We start from the raw sequence: 17,898 nt of genomic DNA, 5'->3' as shown, positions 1-17,898 counted from the left end.
ATGCAATTTTGACAGTTTTAGTCGAGAAAATTTTTTTTTACTTACAGTTAGATATATTCTATAATTACAAGTTAGATAATTATTCAATTATGTAATTAATGTGATTGTCAAATTATTTCAGTGAAATAGATGGCGAAATTCAATAATAATTTTAAAATTTTAAACCTATTTAATATAATAGTAAAATATAGAATTCAAATTAAGAAAATTTTATAAAAAATATAATTAAGTATAGAGCAAAATGCAAGAGGATTATTTATTTATTTATTTATTTTGTAATTTAGCCTAAAGAGCAAGCAATGCTACTAGTAATCTAAAAATGAGTGTAAATTTTAAATTCTTGCCTTTAAAGGCATAGAATATTTTTATTTTTAATAAAAATAAATCATTGAATGATGGGTTGTAAAGTAAGTACCATATAATTGTGTGTAAATAATATTTTTTTAAAGAAAAATACTATTTGCCAAATCTAAACTTTTTGATGCCTCTTCCAAATCTTTAACATTAAAAATAAAGAAAACTAACATAAAAATTACAAATCTGCTAATCCCACCATACAAACTAGTGTTTATCCCAGAGGAAAAGGCCAAACAGAAAAGGTTCTTAAAAAGATGGAGAGAAAGGGAGGAGGGGGTGGGGAGAGAGAGAGAGAGAGAGAGAGAGAGAGAGAGAGAGAGAGAGAGAGAGGGAGGTTTACTGATGTGATGGAATCTGTCCCATGATTTAATTAATCTTGTACTGTTCACCCCCTCCCTGACAGATTGAGATTTTGCTCCAGCTTTTCTATCTGATACCAAGATCACCTCAAATCCCCCCCTCACCCCATCTCTCTCTCTCTCTCTCTCTCTCTCTCTCTCTCTAACCCTTTCCTCTTAAAACTACCTTCTGTTCCCCTCCCCCTTCTTCCTCTCTCTTTCTCTCTATCTCTCTATCTCTCTCTACACTGACAGAGAAAATACCTGCACAAGTTCTCACGCACGCACGCATTCCCCTTCCCTCTCCCTCATCTCTCTCTCTCATGGCCATCATAAGGACTCCCTCTGAACCACAGCAGAAGCGAACAGAGCCTTCATCAGAAGAGAGAGAAAGAAGGGGCCATGCTTGTGCTTTCTTTAAGTAAGATATATATATATATATATATATATATATATATATATATATAGAGAGAGAGAGAGAGAGAGAGTTTCTTTAAGTAAGAGATATATATATAGAGAGAGAGAGAGAGAGAGAGAGAGAGAAAGAGGTCACCAGGAAATGATACATAGCTACTTCTGCTGCTGCTGCTGCTGCTGCTGCTACCACCTCACACACTGACACCACCCCTCTGTGATTCGTCGAGTCCCAAATTAAACCACGAGAGAGGCCACCATTATAAATCACCACCCAGAGGCACCTCAGTCCCTTACAACCTCTCCTTTGCCTTCCCAACCCCTCCCTCTCCTACTACTACTACTACTACTACTACTACTACTACAACATCTGCAACTACTACTCTTGTTTCTTATATACCTCCTCCTGCTATAGGGTGAGTAGTAATCAAGCAAGAAAGAAGGGCTCTTTTGTTTTCTAGTTGTGAGTGAGACTCACTGTTGGTCCCCCCACATCACCTCTGCTTGCGGTGATGCTTCTATTCTTTGTTCTTCTCGCTGGCTTTGTAATTAATGCCTCTGTGTTCCTCTTCTCTTCTGTCCTTTCTTGCTTATATATATATATATATTATTTTGACTATTATCTTTTATAGTGATTAGTAAGTCAATGGAAAGCTACGCGGCGCAGCACCACCGTTTCGACAGCGGCGATGCGCAGCTCCCGCCGGGGTTCCGCTTCCACCCGACGGACGAAGAGCTGATCACTTACTACCTCCTGAAGAAGGTCCTCGACGGCGGCTTCACCGGTCGGGCCATCGCCGAGATCGACCTCAACAAATGCGAGCCCTGGGAGCTCCCTGGTCCGTAATAACACTAACCCTAACCTGCTCATCGCCGCCGACCGCATCTATCTCTCACTGCTGCATTACTTTTCAATTATTTGTTCTCCCGCAGAAAAGGCCAAGATGGGGGAGAAAGAGTGGTACTTCTTCAGCCTCCGCGACCGCAAATACCCGACGGGGCTGCGGACGAACCGGGCGACGGAGGCCGGGTACTGGAAGGCGACGGGGAAGGACAGGGAGATATTCAGCTCCCGCACGGGCTCGCTCGTCGGGATGAAGAAGACACTGGTGTTCTACCGAGGGAGGGCCCCCAAGGGGGAGAAGAGCAACTGGGTCATGCACGAGTATCGCCTCGATGGGAAGTTCGCCTACCACTTTCTCTCCAGATCCTCCAAGGTACATATATATATTATCATTACGCTTATTCAACCGTTACTTTGTATCTTATTATTTATCGGTTTAATTTTTTTGTTTTTGACACAACATGGTATCAGAAAAGTCGGATCCTGCATCAATATTAGTTTATTTAGTTATTACATGTATCTCATTATTTATCATGGTTTTAATTTTCTGATTTTAACATGATATGAAAAAAAAGCTGACTCTTATTAGTCATTCTTTTGTAATCCAAATGCGCTGAATCTTTTCGCGTCCTTAGTGTGTGTGGTATTTATCGGGAAATGGTTAGGGTGTCGTAACATATTGTGTACGTTGATGCGTCTGTCAACATTTGATTGAGCTTGAGGTGAATGGACGCACTAATAAATTAATCTTTTAAAAAATTCTATTTTAATTTTATATACCATTTTAAATGAAAACTTGAAAGAAATTAGATTGTTGGTATAGGCTATATATTAATACTCTTTTTTTAATGAGCATTAGTCCAACCAAGGAGGAACTATTTTTATGACACACTCAGGTTGCGTTTGTGAACCAATTGAAGCGCTAACACATTAACTACATATATAAAAAGCATAACATTTTGGACTAACTTAAGTAAACACTGTTTATTTCATCCTGGGAGAATGTATGAAGAGTAGAGAGGAATCCTTCGAATTATTGTTAGGGTGTTTCCTTGTAATTTCCTTTTTGGTGATTGGTTTTATTTCAAAGCTTCTGTGATGATCTGAGGTATAATGATGTTTCCCTTTCTTTAGTTGAGCGGTATCTTGGTTTGTTGTGTTGGAGGTTAAAGCGTCTTTATGATGCGATTTCCTTCGTAAAGGGTGAAAGATTTTCTTACTGAAAAGCTACTCATTTCGTTTGGATTAATTGGGAAAAAGCGAGACAAAATTGTACACGCATCAAAAGCCCTTGTGCTGCTATCGTAGCTTGTCCTCTCATTTGTCGCATCTCTATCGTGTGCACAGCTCTCTAATTATCAATCAACTAAAAATTATTATTATTCTTTGTCCTTATTAAGATCCTTTCATCTACGCCTTTTTAAATCCTAAGCTTTTGAAATCACTAAAGTTTAACGTTAGAACCATTTGAAATCGAACAAAATATGGGAGGGATTGGGTTAACGGAGATGTTTTGTTCCTGCATGCGCAGGACGAATGGGTGGTTTCTCGGGTGTTCCAGAAGATTGGCGGCGGCAAGAAGACGCGCCTCGGCCTGGCTGGCCCTTCCAATTCTGATGCCGCAGGCGGTGGCGTCGGCTCGCAGTCCTCCAGCTCGCTCCCGCTGCTGCTCGATTCCTCGCCCTTTGCCGGCGCCGCCTCCTCATTCGCCTCTGCAGATCGCGAGAGCTGCTCCTACGAGAGCACTGATAGGGAGCCCGTGCCCTGCTTCTCCACCACCGCATCCCACCTCCTCGGCAACGAGGCCACACCGCCACCGCTCTTCGGCCGGGTGGGCACCACTGCCGCTGCTACCGCTGCTACTAATGTTAACGTTGGGTTGGCGTTTCCGTGCCTCCGCTCGCTCCAGGAGAACCTCCAGCTCCCGTTCTTCCTCTCCGGCCTCGCGCCGCCGCTGCCGCCGCTGCCCGGTTCTGGCCGACCTCGAGCGGAAGGCGGAGCTGGGCAGCAGGGTCCCCCACCAGATGATGATGCCGGTGGGGTCCACCGAGCTGGATTGCCTCTGGACGTTCTAGCTTGTTTAACAACCGATCTCGTCCTTCCAACGCATGCTATATGTTTGACTTATGATTACGACTAATTACTATTGCTAAGCTGTTGCTTTTCTCCTCGTCTTATGCTGTGTTGCATGTGTAATGACGCTAATGCCCCTGGGCTTTTGTTCTGCTCTAATGACTTTTATTTAAAACTTTGTTATGCAGTGTAATTAATTGAGTTTATTTTGCTGCGTGCTGCAGAAGTACGTACAGTACGAATGATTTGTTCGCTAGTGTGGAGCTATAGAGAAGCGTGAGTAGCAGGGAGGTGGCACGTAAGTAATAAGGTACCGTTTGTTCTGGTATAATAAGAACTAGTTATTACAGGGATGTTCCGGTATAAATAAGAACTAGCTATTACATGAATAGATACAAATATGAAAATAAAAAATAGCGTTTGAATAGATAATATGAAATAAAAAAAATATTAGGTAGTTTATATAGAAAATGAAGGTGTTGGTGGAAATAGTAATAACTGGTTATTATAGATAATCAAAACTATTATTTTCGGATAAAAATTAACTGTTGAATATAAAGGAGGGATAAGAGTCTATTTCTATCTCCTAACCAACATTACCTAAGAGAATGGAGACAAGAGTTAAGAAAAAAAATTTAGAATGAATTAGTTATATTATTTATATAGTATTTTTAATTATTATATTTATTTTGATTTAATTTTTTATCATAATTATTAACTTTCTTTTATTACATATTTTTTAAAAAAGAAGTGAGAGATATGATTGGTTGGATATTGGTATTTAGTGTAACTGTAATACGGTAGTAGACTTCCTGGGCCGGGGTGGGGCCCAGGTGCTGATGGACGGTGCATGCAGTGCTACGTCACGTCGGAGGGGATTGGCGGGGGTGTTGTTCGTTTCAGAGCAGAGATGCGGGGTGGGTGGGGAAGGAGAGACCTGTGATCTGCCTCTGCTGCTGCAGCTGTTGGCGGGCTGTGGCACTCAACGCGCGTTACAGTGAAGCGCCCAACGCCCACTGTTGAGTGGGTCTTCATTTTTGGACTCTCGCGTGGGCTTCGGGTTCTTCATGCGTTTTAAAAACACTTTTCTTTGAAATATTTCCTCTTTTATATCTTTAAAGGTTAATAAAATTTTGAGTATTTTTAATGCTCAATTCTTTTTTACTGCAGTAGTTAATGGCCCATGCTTTTATGCTTTAAAACGTTTTTTTAAAAAAATTTGAAAACGCTTTCCATCTTAACAAAAGAAGTGCGTGAAAAATCGTGCGTGCTTCTTCCATGATCGGATGCATCGATCAATGCGACGATGCAATAATTTTATAATATTATGCAATAATTTTATAATATTAGAGAAGAAATGATTGGAAGCTATTTTGAATGTTTTTTAGACTTTTGTTTTTGAAAACTATTCTGTTTGTCTCAAATGGTATAAAATTACGTTGGAAACTGACATCAAAAATGTGTTTGACAACATAATCTCTAGCTAGGCATTATTTATAGGTACTACTAGCAGCATTGGTTTGGAAAAGAAGAATTAAATCAAAAACTTAAGTCTCGTTACGTAGTTATTACTCCTATTAAATTTTTTAAATATAAATTTTATATAATTGTATATACAAGTAGTCCTGGTGATTGACTAATGCATATCTATAGACATTTTATTATGACACATTCATTTTATTATGACACGTTAATAGTGGTTGTAACCATAACAACATTTGCGGAGAAATCTCTTTTTAGTCCTTATCGCCTATGTTTTGATAATGAATGGAGCCATCAAATGATGTGAAAGATTTTAAGGATCAAATATTCAATTAAAAAAAAAACTAGGGTGCAAAGAAATTATAATAAATAATTAATTTGTTCACATAAATGGTTTGTAGTTGATGTTTGAATTCCATCTCGAGCATTATTTTCTTTTTTTTCTTTGTTTTTTAACTTTTACCTTTTTTTTTCTTTTTCTTTTTTTTTTTTTTTTTTTTTTTTTTTTTTTTTTTTTTTTTTTTTTCTCTATTTGATGAACAACGTTCTTGAGCTGGCCAGTATTTACGGTGTGGACCCACAAATTCAACGGTTTCTTGCCTATACCAACAAGTTCAACTGGTTTTAGTTTGTCTTTTTTTTTTTCTTTTTTTGGAAAAAAGTTCAGCCTTTTGGAACGAAAACTAACCAATCGACCGTTTCCTGGTAAATCTCATATATGGTTGCGTTTGGTTGGAGAACTAAATTTTAGAGAACAACTTTTGTTGTTCCCGAGAACAGGGGATATTCCGGTACAAGATAGAACAATTGTAAATTTGTGTTTGGATGCATTCGAGGATATTCTAGAGGATATCCTTAATAGCGTTTGGATAAAAAGTCTAGAACAACGTCTAAATATATTTTTAAAAATAAAATAATTAATTTATATTAGTATATTTTATATAAAATTATTTATAAAATTATTTCATATAGTAATTTATAATATAATATTTTATGTAAGAATCTAATTTAAAATAATATATTTTATTTTATTATATATAATAATTTATTTTATGTAATAATTTATTTTCTATAATTTATTCATAATATATTAATGAATAAAGTATAATAGCTATAACAATATCCCTATATTTTTAATTAATATTAGTATAAATTTCAATACAAATAAAAAAATATATAATTAAATATAGTATAAATGATAAAGTTAATAAAATAAAAAATATATCAAATTTAATTAATTTATATTATATAATAAATTTAAGTATAAAATATATTATCATAAAATTTTAAGTATAAATTTCATACCACATTAAAAAATATATATAATATATGAAAAAATGATTTTATGTAAATAATACTTAATAATAAAATAATAAATATTAATATATAAATGATAAAACTTAATAAAATAAAATATATATCAATTTAATTAAATTTATATTAATATTAATAAAAAATTTAAGTATAATATATTTATCATAAAAATTTAAAGTATAAATTTCAATACAAATTAAAATATATAATATATGAAAAAACGATTTTATGTATATAATAATTAATATAAAATAAAATAATTAAATATTAATTATATAAATAATAAAACTTATATAAAATAAAATATATATCATTTAATTAATTTATATTATATAATAAAATTAAGTATAATATATTATCATAAAAATAATATTTAGACTAATATTTATTTTATTAAATTTGAGCATTCATTTAATTTATTTGAAATTAATTAAATAAAGTATAAACAATTTAAAAGGCCAGAAAAAAAAAGAAGCCAAAATCTCTTGTTCCAGACTTCTTAAAAGGCGAGAACAAGCTTTACACGGTTGTTCGGAACAACCCGTTAAGCCGGAAACAACCGTTGTTCCAAAACCATTGTGTTGGAGGGATATCCCGCCTGTTCTGGATATCCCTCCAAACAAATGCAGCCATAGGGTTGGCCAATCTAGTGTGGTCCACTCTAGTCTGCTAGCAAAATGCTTAAGCCTAATAATTATTATTAGTTTGTGAGATTCTCGTCAGGTTTAAATCCAGATCATACACATGATGGGTCCTACGGATTCAAGAGATGGTTCCTACCAAATCTGTTGGTATAACACTTTATCTCGTATGGCACTTAACTCTCGCACTTTTAGTTGACATTTAACTCTGATACTAATTATAACGATCTAATCTGCTAGCAATAATAACTCGTCGGATCCAAACCACCGACCCATAATATTTAAATCCAATTATTATTATTAACATGTGAGGCCTCATATATTTTAATCATCCGATGCGGGACTATTAGGGCGTTACACTTATAATTTATACTATCTCCGTAGAGTTTAGTTGCGGGTACTCCTACGGCAACAATTTGGACTTCTGTAATGACGATAATTGTTGCTATACATAAAGAGTTTTACTAGTCTTTACTTATCGAAGCCATGGGTCCTGCTAAGGTATTGAAGTTGTTACTATTCATTTTTTTCAGATTTAGAAGCAATCAGAGGAATAAGAAATACCGAATTTTAGTACAGCAAATTTTCAAAGCAATCAGACTAGTATTAGAAATACCATAATTTAGTAACATTACAAAATTTGCAACTATTAACATCCACTAACAGAATTTCTATTCAATTTATATTTTTTCATGTGATTCTGCAATCAAATTCTGGTTGACCAAACTGCTGCAGAAATGCTGCGATCTCACAATGGACTAAGGTACTCACCAGCATTGTGATCTCACAATGAGACTAACCATGCAATATATCATATAAAGTTTCACATGCCAGTTAGGATTGAAATGGCGATCTATGTGAAAGAGGCTATGTTTAAGACTACAATGTATGACCGATCATACTTAGCGCAGTTGATTCAAAACTTGATGATTGGTATTCAAAATTTTAAGTTCAAAGTTTAGTTACTTCATATTTGTGCCTGATTTTATTTACAATATATAAACGAAGCAGACAATATATTACCTTTCTCTCTTTCTCTCTCTCTATCTCAAAAAGAAGATTATAATGAAAGAAACAACAATTTGTCTCTAAAAGTTTAAACTAATAAGAAACAATATTTCTAAAACTCTTTGAAACGAAAGTTGTATCTTTTAAAACTATTTGAAATTAAATTGTACCACATAAAATAGAAGTTGCATTCTTTTAAGCGAATGTCGCACCGTTTAAAATAGAAGTTGCTCTCTCTCTCTCTCTCTCTCTCTAAAGAAAGAAATAAATTTTCTCTTTTTTTGAGGCTATTTCTTGTATAGCAATTGTGTGAGAACCTAAATAGTCTTATATATAAGATATAATGGGGCTAAACTCTTAATCCGGCTTAAGCATTTCGGATGGTGGCGAGACTCAAGAGGTTAAGAGAGTTAAGCGTGCTAGAACGGGAATAGTTCTAGGATGGGCGACCGCCTGTGAAGTTGGGGCGTTACAGTTGGTATCAGAGTCAATTACTAGCCGAAATGTGAGATGAGTCTCAACTAAGGTAGGATTGTATAGCGGGGAGTACGAGGCTCTCATGCTGTTGACTGTTGTCGGTGGAACGCAGCTTATCACAAGGTTGGTTTAGGCTAGCGAGACGAGTCTCACATCGCCTTATACTTGTGAGTCTGGAGTCTGACGACGACGTTAGGACTTAAGGAGGGGAGATTATGAGACCTCAGATAGTCCTATATATAAGATATAATTGGGCTAAACTCTTTACTCGGCTCAAGTATTTTGGGCTTAACCTCTTGGGCTAGCCGTCGTCCAAAATACTTAAGCCGGGTTAAGAGTTTTAAACGTGAGAATGGGAGTAGTCTTAGAATAGATGATCCCTTGGAAAGTTGGGGTGTCATAGTTGGCATCAGAGTCAATTACCAGTCGTAAGTATGAGATAAGTTTCGGCTAAGCCAGAATTATACAGCAGGGAGAGCGAGATTCTCATACTGTTGACTATTATGAGTGGAGCGCAGTTTAGCACAAGGTCGGTTTATGCTAGTGAGACAAATCTCACATCGCTTGGTACTTAAGAGTCTGGGCCTGACAAGGGTGTCAAGGTTTAGGAAAAGGAGGGAGGGGATTGTGAGAACCCAGATAATCCTATATATAAGATATAATAGGGCTGAACTCTTAACCTTGCTTAAACATTTTATGTGGTGGGTAGGCCCAAGAGGTTAAGAGAGTTAAGCGTGTTAGGTTGGGGCGTCATAGTAAACTGCAGCTATAGTTTCTGCAGCATTACTAGCAACAGTGGCAGCGGTGAATTGGGGAGTCAAAGTTTACTGTGATACCCCAACTTCCCAAGGGGTCACCCATCCTAGGACTGCTCTCGTTCTAACACGCTTAACTATCTTAACCTCTTGGGCCTAGTCACCATTCAAAATACTTAAGCCGGGTTAAGAGTATTAGCCTTATTATATCTTATATATGGGACTATTCAAGATCTCATATTCTCCGTCTCTTAAGCCCGGACGTACTCGTTAGGCTCACACTCACAAGTATCAAGTGATGTGAGACTCGTCTCACTAGTTTAAACTGACCATGTGGTGAACTACGTTCCACCCATAACAGTCAATACAATGAAAATCTCGCTCTCTCGTCTGTACGATCCTACCTTAGCCGAGACTCGTCTCACATTTCCGGCTGGTAATTGGCTTTGATACCAACTGTAACGTTCTAATTTCTCAGGAGGGTCACCCATTCTAAGACTACTCCCGTCTTAGTATGTTTAACATTCTTAACCTTTTGAACCTAGCCAACATCCAAAATACTTAAATTGCGTTAAGAGTTTAACCCTTATATAGGACTATCTGGAGTCTCACAAATTGCCTATTGTTCATTAACATTTTTTGATTTTCTAAGAGCAAAACTTTTAGTTAGAGGTTGAATTGACACATAGCAGCGAATATGAGGCCTTTTAATAAGGCATTGTTGGGGAACCCCGCACTAGTCCTTTTTTTTTAGCATTTTTATCTACATACTATTTGCATGTCTTGATCATTAAAAGCGTTATTATATTCTCTTCAGATCTCATTCCATGCAGTGGTCGGTCGGTGGATCTATATCCTTTCTCATTCTCTCTTACTTAGTTTTTTTTTTTTTTTTTTTGAGAAATAGGTAGCAAGCTATCTGCTTCATTCATCAAGCAAAATGAATTTAGCGTACAAAATGGAAGCAGCTAGGGCCTCCGAACCGAGGGAACAAGAGGAGAAAGACGAGAAAAAAAATAAGAGAACAAAAACCAGGTCCATGAGACCCAGTAAACACGAGAAAACCAGGTTCATTCATTGCTTCATTCATTACTTAGTTGTTTTAGTCAGAAATCATCTCAAGCACAAATTGGAATATAACTATTGCATCGAAACCCGATCGTTATTAGGGCTGGCAAATCATCCACTACAATAAAAACGGTCTATAGCGACACTTTTAAATGTAGGTACATGTCAAAAAAGTGCTGCTAGCTAAAATTACCGACACTTTTAAAAAATGTTGCTATATGTGGGGTCGCTAGGTATATAGTGACAGTTAAAGAGTGTCGCTATAACCTAAAAGAGTGCTGCTAATTTACCAACACTTATTTAAGCATTTAGCAACCGCCAAAACTCTATCTTGTTGGCTGCGGTGGCGGAGGAGGACGATAGTAAAGGCTCTTCGTCTAGAATTTCAGTGGATTGAGTGAAGAGAGAAGAAAAGATGGTAATTGATTTTTCTTTTTTTTTCTTTTCTGTTTGTAATCAGACCAAATGGACTGGGTGTGGTGGGTTGAGTAGGGTAATCTTTTATTTTTGGTTGGATTGGGCTTTATATTTAGGCATTAGTAGATGTATTTTTAAGTTTTAGCATAAATAGGACACTTACTCAAAAGTGTCCCAAACATGTGTCCCTATAACCTAATTCTGTTGTAGTGGATCAGCACGCCGTTTGTGTTCGGCTCGCATTCGGTCTGGTATTCAGCTCGCTCGACTTCGATTTGAAATTAAATGAACCAAACTTGAACAGAAAAAAAAAACTTGAAATTTATTTCTAGTCAAGTTAAGCCCGAAAATCTTGAATATATATATTAAAATATTTATAATATATAATATAATTAATAAAATATATATTTTGATTATATATAATAAATATATTATGTATTTTAATTATATATATAGAGTTTAGTTTATTAGAAACATTTGCTGCCCAACAAAAACAAACTGGCAAATCCCCACTCTAATTACTCTCTCTTTCTTTCTTTTACTTACTCGCAAAGTCATTTTGCCTAAATTATTTTTCTTAATCTTATAATACCGTATTTTATGCACTTATTTTATATGTTGAACTATTAGTCATTATTTTATATCAAATTTTAGATAATATTCTATAAAAATTAAATTATAAATTGCATAATATTAGAAATTTTAAGCGGCTCGTTTAGAGCTCAAGCTTGTTCAACTCAAAGTTAGGCTCACTCGAGCTCGGCTCGAATTAATTTCAAGCAAAGTTCGAACCTAAATTTAAGTTCGAAATTAATTTCAAGTCAAATTTGAACCGAGAAAAGCTCGCTCAATCTTGACTCGTCTCCACCCCTTATCGTCATGGATTTGTTGAGCGTAAAAAGCGTTGAACAATTCTTGTAAATTCTTTTAAAATGGCCATCACGTTCACGTGGAGAAAATCTTCAGATTCTACAACTTGAAGCATCTTCTTCTTTAAACGTGTTAGTGTTCTATTATTCCGCCGTGTTTTTAAAAGATGAGAATATTAATAAAATAAAGGAAAAAGGGTCGTAAATGTACCCCTAATGCTACTGCATGCAATATATTCAGAAGGAAGAGTTGACTACAATAGTCAACCACTCTAAGAATATGAAAAGAAAATATTCAAAGGAAGCCGCATTCGATTTGGAGCACAAAGATGTGCTCTAGAAGACAAATGAGGAGACATGCATATATTTTGAAAAGAATCTAGAATCTTAGACTAAGGAGGTAACCAAATTTGATTTCTCTTCCTACTCACAATAAATTGTAATATCCAATAGTCCCATATTGGATGAAAAATATGAGTATATAAGAAGACTCTACCCTAATAATTATAATTACGCTTAAGTATTTTGAGCGGTGGTTTGAACCTAATGAGTTATTATTGCTGGTGGGTTGGATCGTTGCATTTGGTATCAGAGGTGAACTACTGGCGGGTCGGGTCGTTGAATTTGGTATTAGAGCCGATTTACCAGCTGGAAGTGTGAGATGAGTCTTAGTTGAGTCAGGGTCGGTGAATGACAGACTAAGTCAGTATCGAAATAATAAAGACTAGTAAATCTAACATCAACTTTGTGATCTTAGAAACGGATGATAGACTAAGTATCGGAATAATAAAGACTAGTAAATTTAATATCAACTTTGTGATCTTAGAAACTAGTAAATTTAACATCAACTTTGTAATCTTAGAAACGGGAAGAGTCTGTAACATCTCTACCTGTAATTAAATTATTTCGAAGTTTTTCAATAAAGCGTAAGTTCCAAGTGGTTTTAGGCTAAGTAGCTCTTATTTTTCATGATAGACTAAAGTCTTCTTTAGTGTCAAGTTGGTTCGCGAAGGAGTTTGGTGATGTTAATAGAGCCAGTTTATACTTTATACTATGCACAAACTAGATTAATTACTAAATCTAGTTGAATCTAGTGAGGGCACTACCGGCCCAAAGAGTACATAGTTTTGAAATACACAATTATAATCCTTTTTCCATTCAATATGAGATTACTGGAGTGTTACAAAATTTTCTGTTTAGACCTCGAAGTCTTTATTAGGCCCACTTACATGTACAGTCCAGTATCACCAGGGATTCAAGTAGTGGCATACACATATATTAGTCCGGCTATTATGTTTTCGCAAGGTTTTTCAATCCTTGAAGCAACCCTTTTGATCACTTTCAGTCCTTGAATTAATATTATTCCTCTAGGAGACTACTAAATTATAGGGAGGACCACTATCATCCCAATTCTATAATTTTTAATATAAAAATTGAAAAATAAAAAACAGCAACTTTTTTATAATTTCGAAAATATAATAGCTTTACACCATATATTACACAGGATAACGTCCAATATAGAGCTACTATACTATCGGAAGTATATAGGATCTGATGCTTCCAACTTTTTGATCATTGGATTAAAAATTATACGATTGGAATGATTGCGGTCCCCCCAGGGTGGTCCCGATAGGTTAATAGTATTAATCCAAATGTTAGAAATGATTAAAGGGGTTGATCTAAAGGTCAAAAATTCGAAAGCTCCAGATCCTCTATATTTCCGATAACATAGTAGCTCTAATATATATATATATATCGGAATATTGTGCTTTCAACTTTTTGGCACTCAGATTAATTTTTTTAATTATTTCTAATCTTTGGATTAATATTATTATCATGTGGGGACCACTCAACTCTAACCTCTAGTACTACTCAATCCTAGGAGACCGTAATCATCCCAACAGTATAATTCTTGATCTAAGGATCAAAAAATTAGAAGCGTCAACTCCTCTGTACTTCCGATAATATATTAACTCTATATGTACCTGAAAGAAGCCCCACTCCTCGCAGGCGGCGGCGAGCTTCTTCAGCTCATCGGCGGCGTGCCATTTGGATCCCAGCTTCGACATGTCGATGACGGGGACGTCTCCGGGCCCCNAGAGAGAGAGAGAGAGAGAGAGAGAGAGAGAGAGAGAGAGAGAACTAGTCGTGCTATGTATACACCCTGTTTCGGGGTGTACGGTGGGATGAACTCTACAAGTCACATCGATACTTAGTCCATCCCACCCAAGGATGGGTTGGTGTATATTGTACACGTCAAAACAGGGTGTATGAGTAGAGTTTTTTCTCTTTCTCGCTCTTTTTCTCTCTCTCTATATAGAGTACAACTATGGTGCTTTTAAAAGCACTAAATATTTGGTACTTATAAGTTGTCCACCGTTAGATTTATTTCTTTAACCATTTTCACCTGTTGGATCATACTATTTAACCAACCATTTACTCAATCTTAGGGGTCCTGATAGTATAGTAGCCCGACTATATATATATATATATATATATATATATATATATATGTGTGTGTATATATATATATATAGAGAGAGAGAGAGAGAGAGAGAGTGAGTGACTAGGCTATTATTGGTAGTAAACGGCTCGGTTTAATACAGATATATTTTCGATAATAAAACTTCCAAATTGACGATCAACATCGTTGAATATTATCTAGACTATTTAAACTATCTAGAAATCAAATTTTATGCTTTTTTGACATTACTAATTGGATGATCAAAGGATCACAAAATCTGTAATTTTAATGACCGAAATGATGCGTTTGCTCGTTTTAGCGGGATAAAACGGTACAAAAAATTAAATTTTTGTTAGAAAATTATTTAAACTATTTAAAATAAGATCTAGACTACAGATCTTAAATATAAAAATTATATCATCATGTTTTGAAGGATATTTATTTTTAGCCATTTACTTTTTTTCACTTGATGGACAAGAGAATAATATTGAAAAAATGTAAAATTTGATTTTCAGATTGTTTAAATAGTTTAGATCATATTTTACAATATGCCGATCGTCGATATGGAAGCTCTATCACCAAAAATAAATTAGTAGTAAATGGAATCCTTTACTACTGATAGTATTCTAGTAAAACTCTCTTCTTTAATATATAAATTATATATAGAGAGAGAGAATTCGGCTATGGTGCTTTTAAGAGCGCCAAGCACTTGATATTTGTAAATTTTTTACTGTTAGATCTATACCTTTAACCAATTCTATCTCTTAGATTATGCTATTTCACCAACCACCCACTCAACCCTAGAGTACCACTTTTATTTTAATCCTACAAATCTTCATCCGAAGAACGAAAACTTGCAAATACTAATAAGCATATATATAGAATTGAGCTCCTATGCTTTTAAAAGTACCAAAACATTGGTGCTTGTAGATTTTTAGCCGTTGGATTAAGGGATGTGCGGTTAGGATGGTGTGGGCCCCCTAGGGTTGAGTGGGTGGTTGGTTAAATAGTATAATCTAACGGTTGAAAATGATCCGAGGAGTAGATCTAACGGTAAAAAATTTACAAGCACCAAATGCTTGGTGCTTTTACAAGCACCATAGCCGGACTCTCCCTCTCTCTCTCTCTCTCTCTCTCTCTCTCTCTCTCTCTCTCTCTCTCTATATATATATATATATATATATATATATATATATATGTTTGTGTGTGTGTGCACGCGCGCGCATGCGCACGCATGTGTGTCTGTATATCTATGGATCTGAGCTACTGCACTATTAATAGCACTAAATCATTGGTGCTATTAGGTTTCGGTCTTTGAATGAAAGGATGTGCGGGTAGGACGATAGTGGTCCCCTAGGCTGCGTTTGGTTCAGGTATAAGTAAGAATTGCTTATTTTAGGGATATGTATAAGTTTAGATAAAAGCAGGAACTAGACTAATTTTGTGTTTAGAAGAAAATTAGATTGTCTAGAAATAAGAAAAATAGTGTTCGGATGATTAAATTGGAACATACGAAATAAGAGTTATAATTTTAAATTAAAAGTATTTTATTTAATTAAGAAACATAAAAATATTAAATTAAAATAATTTAATAAATTAATAAATTTATTAACTATGAATATTGTATAAGAAAATAAAAATATATTAACTAATAAATTAAACATAAAAAATAAACTAACTTTTTAATTAGTTAGTAAATTATTTTAGTTAGATAACAAGTAAAAAGAATTAATTAGATTAATAAAAATTTTAATAGTTTATCAATATAAATATTAGTTTTTGATAAACACATTAAATTATTAATAATTAATTAGCTAATTAATTATGAGTAATAAATAAATAAATTATTTTATTACTTAAGCAATAGATAATGATTTAAATATATTAATTAAATTAATTAATTATTTAATACCATAATCAAAATTAAATTTAGACTTTAATTAACCTTATTCCCAGTTGCGAATAATCTTGTTCCAGGAAAAAGGGTGGAATATTAATTTCAGACTTATTTTGGATTATACCAGCTTATTTTAGGGACCGAAGAATTGCTGTTCTCGTGTACGAAAATTTACGTTTGGCAACAAAAGGGGAACAGGGCTTATTCCCCCCTTGTTTCCAAACCAAATGCTGTCCTAGGATTTTGTGGGTATTTGGTGGAATAGTATGATTTAAGAGATGAAAAATGATTAAATAGATAAATCTAACGGTAGAAAATTTGATAGCACAAGTATTTGGTAGCAGGGTAGCCGGACTCTCACTCGCTCTCTATGTATGTAGTATTGTGCCCATCTGTCAACTTCTATTAGAGTACATGTGATTTGTTCTCGCTAGGAGAGACCCACTAAATGTTTGGATACCTCTCTTCACAAAAAGATACTAATTCAATGACTATTAGAATCCAAATTCATCCTAATGACCTTATAATTCGATCTTATTTATAGAATGACACAATCCTCGCCAGCCGAAAAAATATGCACTATGGACTAAACAAAAGCCCACATTTTCTTTGAAACAAAATAATAAATCCATCAAATGAAGATCAACGTACGTACACCTCACGCATGAATAATTTATCGGAAAAATGTTTACTGGAGCTATGACTCATTGTGATTTCACTAAGAAATGCTTTAATTTATTTAGTTCTAGATATTTGTGTTAAAACACTCAAGTCCAACCTAAAAGCTTAAACTGTTAAGTGGAAATGCCATTCACATTATATACATATATCAAGATTTTGTTTGATATTTGATAGAGGACTATTATTTTTAACACCTTTTTCTTGACACATGTTAGGCGCTACTAGTACGTGGCACATGGACCCAATGCAATCATACTAAACTCACGTATGAATATATAATTAATATGTGACACAAATGCAATCCGCATACTATACACAACTAGCATTCTGTACAAACAAATTCATGTGTGTTAGACGCAACTAACATGCGGCCGCTAGACTGACTACAAATTAATTGGGGGGTGTGAATCAAACTCTGATACCATTTAAAAAGCTCAAACCTAACCCAAAAGCTTAAAATGTTAGGCAGAGACATTGTTTATATTATAGGGGCAATTGCCTATATACCTCTGAAAAGTTTCCGGTTTTCTTATTTATCCCTCTTAGAAGGCTACTATTGAAAATACCCTTCTTATGTTCCAAGTTTTTCTAAAATACACCTGGAGTTAAGTTCCGTTAGTGAACCGCCGTTATCTCTGAAAAATTACCATTTTGCCCATTCCAATATACTATTGTACCGTAACAAACTTTTCTTATATACCCTTCATATAGCAAATACTTTTCTTATTTGCCCTTCAGCCCGATCCGGAGCGGAGGGCGTGCAGGGGTCCGATGGCGCTGCGGCCCTCTTGCTCCCGGC

At 35.0% G+C, this 17,898-nt stretch overlaps 1 protein-coding gene across 1 annotated transcript; it reads left to right on the top strand.

The window, feature by feature from the left end:
- Positions 1,243–4,195, top strand: LOC109716665 (protein CUP-SHAPED COTYLEDON 2-like). Its single transcript, XM_020242208.1, is given in 5 exon segments — positions 1,243–1,618; positions 1,742–1,948; positions 2,043–2,326; positions 3,485–3,927; positions 3,929–4,195. Coding segments are annotated over 4 exon segments (1,020 nt in total). The 5' UTR covers positions 1,243–1,618; positions 1,742–1,755; the 3' UTR covers positions 4,029–4,195.

The sequence above is a fragment of the Ananas comosus genome, linkage group 10 (genome assembly GCF_001540865.1).
Source record: "Ananas comosus cultivar F153 linkage group 10, ASM154086v1, whole genome shotgun sequence".
NCBI classification, from domain to species: Eukaryota; Viridiplantae; Streptophyta; class Magnoliopsida; order Poales; family Bromeliaceae; genus Ananas; species Ananas comosus.
Note: the sequence above shows the minus strand (reverse complement) of the source record. Positions and strands in the feature narration are given on the sequence as shown.